At 41.3% G+C, this 5,342-nt stretch overlaps 1 protein-coding gene across 1 annotated transcript; it reads left to right on the forward strand.

The window, feature by feature from the left end:
- The first annotated feature begins 244 nt into the window (after positions 1–244).
- Positions 245–4,979, forward strand: LOC131310728 (putative late blight resistance protein homolog R1A-10). Its single transcript, XM_058337908.1, has 2 exons — positions 245–3,055; positions 4,756–4,979. Exon 1 carries the CDS (start codon positions 412–414, stop codon positions 3,037–3,039), a length of 2,628 nt encoding a protein of 875 aa, XP_058193891.1. The 5' UTR covers positions 245–411; the 3' UTR covers positions 3,040–3,055; positions 4,756–4,979.
- Positions 4,980–5,342: the final 363 nt, after the last annotated feature.

Consider the following 5,342-nt stretch of genomic DNA (forward strand, 5'->3'; position numbering starts at 1 on the left):
CCTTGAAAGGATATATAATTTCTATATTGCAATTAGTGTGCCCGGTTCATCGAGCTGCACTGTAGCTGATCTTGATAATTAATTTTTTAATTGACAGCCTGTACATAACTATTCTTGTTAATGAATGCAAATCTTACATGTGATTTAGCTGGTCTGTCTTTGTCTGCTGCTAAAAAATGTTGGATCTCCACTCAACCACCGTCCGTAGATATACTACTGAATAATGAGTCCCCTGATTTGGGCCTGAGTCATTTTAATAGTTAAGAAATCGTTGAGCTCTTAATTAGGTCCCCTACTAAAAAATTAGCTGCCGTTTGCAAGTCTATTAAGAGCCATAAGCAGCCTCTACTTTCTAGCTGCTTCACAGAAATTTAGAGAGAGAGAGAGAGAGAGAGAGAGAGAGAGAGAGAGATGTCTGACGCTGCTGTGCAATATCTCTTGGAAAGCCTCAAACAGCTTGTACTCTACAATGCTAAGTTGATCATCAATGTGAGGGGCGAAGTTGATGGTCTTATACGCGATCTTCCATTGATGAAAGCCATAATTGAGGTTTCGACAGAGATGGGCAGAGAGGATGCTGTCGTGAAAGAGCTGGTGAGTCGCATCAGAGCTGTGACTTTCGAGGCAGAAGATGCTGTCGATGCCTACATGGTTGAGGCCACTAGTTATAACCATAAGGGCAAAAAATGGCTCCAGAAAGTGTTCGGTGGCATTAGTCATGCTTCTAAGCTTCGCGACGTTGCAAAGAACGTTCAAACCATAAAGGAAGAAGTGGACAAAATGAACAATTACCAGATGTTACGTGAAGCCCTTCAACGCAGAGGCCCTGCTGGCCGAAGGAGGATGGAGAGGAGGCTCCCCGATGTTGAAAAAGACAACGTGGTGGGATTTGACGAAGCAACAGCAACGCTAATTGATCGGCTCACCGGAAAAACTGAAGACCTACAAGTAATCTCGATCATAGGTATGGGCGGGCTGGGCAAGACAACTCTGGCTAATAAGGTGTATAACGACCCTATAGTTTCGCATGAATTTTCAACTCTCGCCTGGATTTATGTATCTCCAACTTATAGCAAAGATAAGTTGTTCCTTTCCATTCTGAAAGGTGTTACTCAAGTCACAGGCGACATGTCTAACATGGGTGAAGACGAGTTGGCTGAAGAAGTCCGTCGCCAACTCACTTGGAAATATTTAATTGTTGTGGATGATGTGTGGGAGAAGAAGGATTGGGATAGCATTAAGAAGGCTTTCCCCAACCACAAAAACGGAAGCAGAATCTTGCTAACGACTCGATTCAAACCTGTGGCTGTGCATGCTGATCAGCGTAGCCCACCATATGAATTGGATTTTTTAACTCACGATCAAAGTTGGGTGCTGCTCCAGAAGAAGGTTTTTGATGGAGGAGATTGCCCTCAAGAAGACTTGAAGGATGTCGGAATTCAAATTGCAGGAGAATGCGATGGTCTACCACTCGCAGTTGTGGTAATTGCCGGAATACTTCAAAACGACATATCCACGGGTGCGTGGGAGATCATAGCTAAAAGTGTCAAGGCATTCCTTGTCAGGGAGGAAGAGGGTTTGATGGAAGTGCTAGCTCTTAGCTACTATCACTTACCGCCTCACTTGAAAGGATGCTTCCTTTATTTTGGAGTCTTCCCACAAGACTACAAGATCCCTTTCTGGATACTGATCCGATTATGGATTGCCGAGAGATTTGTACAAACATCTGAGAATGTATGCTTGGAGGAGATGGCCGAGGAGCACTTGAAGGATCTGGTTGCGAGAAACCTATTGTTGGTGGAACAAAGGAGTTTCAGTGGTCGAATCAAAACATGTCGTATTCATGATATGTTGCGCGATTTGTGCTTGAGAGAAGCTCAAGCAGAGGACTTCTTATTCGAGATCAAAGAGGGTGGGAGTACCCCCGCTGTAAGTACCATCAATCGTCGCCTTTGTATTCATTCTGGTGTTTTGAAATACATTGCTACCAAACCTTCTCGCCCCCATGTCCGCTCTTTCTTGTGCTTCGCCAAGGATCAAGTCAACCTACCCCCTGCACATGTAGGATACATCCCTGACGAGTTTAAATTGCTGAGGGTATATCACATTCAGCCCATTAGTTTTCCCCGATTTCCCAGTGAGATAGAACAATTAGTTCATCTCACTTATGTAGCCTTCTCCGGTGACTTCAAAACTATTCCTGCTGCCGTGTCCAACCTTTGGAACCTACAAACTCTTATTGCCGAAACATCCTCACGCACCACACGCACCATTGACATTAAAGCAGACATTTGGAAAATGTTGAAGTTGAGGCACCTGCATACAAACAAGCCCAGTCAGTTGCATGACCCTGTAGCCAAAAAAACTGAGGGTCATGATAGCCTACAAACCCTTACCACCGTCACGCCCCAGAGTTGTACTGAGGGTGTCTTAGGCCGGACTCCATGCCTAAAGAAGCTTGGAATCCGTGGGAAACTAGCCACCCTCCTTGAGGAGAAGGGAGGGTCTCTTTTTGATAACCTTACCACGTTAGAACAACTTGTGACATTGAAGTTGTTGAATGACGTATTCCCTGAGCCTCCTTCTGAATTTAAACTCCAGAGACTTCCCCCGTGCAACAAATTCCCACCAAACTTGAAAAGGCTAACCTTTGCCGATACCTTTCTTGAGTGGGAGCAAATGCACGTGCTGGGGATGTTGCCAAAACTTGAGGAGCTCAAGTTAAAGGACAACGCGTTCACAGGGGTAAGGTGGAGTCTAGTCGACGGGGATTTCCAGAAACTCAAAGCTTTGCAAATTTGGAAGACAGATCTGGTGTACTTGGTGGCCAAAGCTGATCATTTCCCAAGCCTTCAGCACATTGTTCTTAAGGACTGCACCAAGCTATGGGAGATCCCTTCTAGTTTGGGCGATGTAAAAACACTCCAGACAATCAAGCTTCATCAAACGTCACGTACCGCTGCAGATTCTGCCAGGAAAATCAAACAGCAGCAGCAAGAAAGCAAGCTTAAGCTTGATATCTTCCCATCGGATCTTTGACAGGGCTCATCTCCAGGTTGGTAAAGATTTTACCTTCGTAGTATATAGGAGTATATAGTTTCAGATCATGGATTTTCAATGAAAGATGAAATGTAGGGGCAAAAATCACAATCATTTTTTTTACCTGGATGGGCCTAGCAAATTTTTTTTTTTGTCCTTATCATTTTGTCAACGTCATTTTCTTCCCATTCTCCTAATCTAAACCAATTAAAAAAAGTACCTCATGCTTGCAGTCTTTGTATCATATGTTTAGACGTAATATACTCTAAATCTGTTTTAAGTTCGCGTATAGGGAACACATCGGTATTTGAAAGTCTTCTAATTAATGAATGTGCAGTTACAGAATTCAGTAGATAATAAAGTCGGCTCGTTGAATATAGATATATTTTTCAGAAGTTTTTAGGAACTCTTATTCGTGTTAATATATAAGATAAACAAATGAAAGTATAAAGTCCATTGCTCGAGAAATAAAGAACAGCGTTTGGGTGTCACAATAGTAAACCCAATATATTGTCTATAAAAGCGCTAAGCATACAACTATCATGGATAGAATGGTACCTCAATTTCATTTGTTGAAAAGTAAACTTGATTTTAAGAATTATGAGCTCTCAGGTATTGTGTAGACATGCACATGATACATGAATGGTGCGGCTGGTCTTCTGAAGTATTTATGTATTTAGATAAAGGGTCATGACTTTAGAGATTCATGTACTTGGCTAGGTTCATGTTATTAGGACCCTAGAAAATATACCTTTGAAAATCTAGTGGCCAATGTAGAGACAAAAAGAGAAAAGAGTGAGTTTGAGTAGAGTGAATGAACTACAATGAACTAGTCAAGTGTTAATGGAGTAATGTGAAGTATTTTGTTACACAAATAGCATGTTATCTCCTCCTCTACGGCTCTTCCCAACTAAGCTTATGGATCTCAACCATGACTGACTTTGAAATGATAGTAGATTCATTGGAGGTCCATAATAATTGCTTAAGATAGTCAATCCCCAAATTATAGTAATTGTGTAAGATAGTTTAGAGCTTCCATCGATCTTGCATGTTCAAACTATGGAATTGTTTCACTTTTGTATTGGAATTGGATAATAGCAAGTAATATATATAGCTACACTTACCGTAAGTAATTAATAGAGTTTCCTACATTTGTGGGAAGCAATGCTGTGAAGCAGTTTCCCCAGCGTAACCTACTCGTGTAGTATTCAATGTCCTGTTGTAGGCGGACAGTTTTCCGTTCCATGTGACTGCTCTAAAACTGGAGCGGCAGGTGCGAATGTGCGATGTCGATTTCTGTAAACAACATAAGTGAACACCAATTATTTATTGGAAAGACCGTCATACTCCATCCAACCTAGGTGGGATGGGCTCGCTATGACACCCCAAAAAACAATTTGGCATTTTGTTTTTATGGTTCACAGGTTACTGTTGGATATCATTCAGAAGTTGTTATTGCAATTATTTGTGAGCTGCTACTACTCTTGTGATACATTGTTGAGATGCATACTTTGTTCTTGATACCTTATTGAGATGCATATCACGTTCCTGATAGTAATTGTTGAGGCGCATAATTTCTTCACATCAGCTTCTAAGAAAATAGTACCAGATTATTGTTCCATTTATTCGTGGGCCACATTCATATGCACTTTCCCTTGGCATGCTAAATTACTCCATGAGTTTTTAGCTGACGAAATTATTCCGCACATTCTTCAGGTGATAATTCAGATGGCAATTGATGATTTGCAGCACCTTTGGAACCCACCTGTTGGACCTCTAGGGCGTCATTTGTCTCGTATTTGTGTTTAATGAAGTATTATTGTTTGTTTTGTAGTATAAGTTGTATTTGAATAAATGGTGGATGTGTGGATCCCACTGACACGTATGGTCGTTCATTTGAACTCTTGCATTTTGGTATAATTTAGCACTCGTTTACAATATATTGAGTTGTTAGGTTATTTAGGCTTCGTTGCCTATGGCCCACGGCTGGTCTTGCTTCCTGAATCGGGTTGTGACAGTAAGTACTACTATATGCCATGCCTAATCAAATTTTGCTATGGGCTATGTTCCATGACCTGTTTTATCATTAATCTTCTGAATGACTTTTTATGTCCTTAGCTTGAAACAATTCTTACATTTAACCATCAGAGGATGATATATTGGCTCCGGAACAGGTTCGTAACTACAACTTTCTGTACATGCTATATATCGAATTTTAGTGTTCGGATGGAAGAAACAAACCCACGCACAATAGCGAACGGCTATTGATTTACCCACAAATCTTGTACATACGCAGTCTCGCA

This window comes from Rhododendron vialii, chromosome 12a (genome assembly GCF_030253575.1).
Source record: "Rhododendron vialii isolate Sample 1 chromosome 12a, ASM3025357v1".
In the NCBI taxonomy this organism is placed as follows: Eukaryota; Viridiplantae; Streptophyta; class Magnoliopsida; order Ericales; family Ericaceae; genus Rhododendron; species Rhododendron vialii.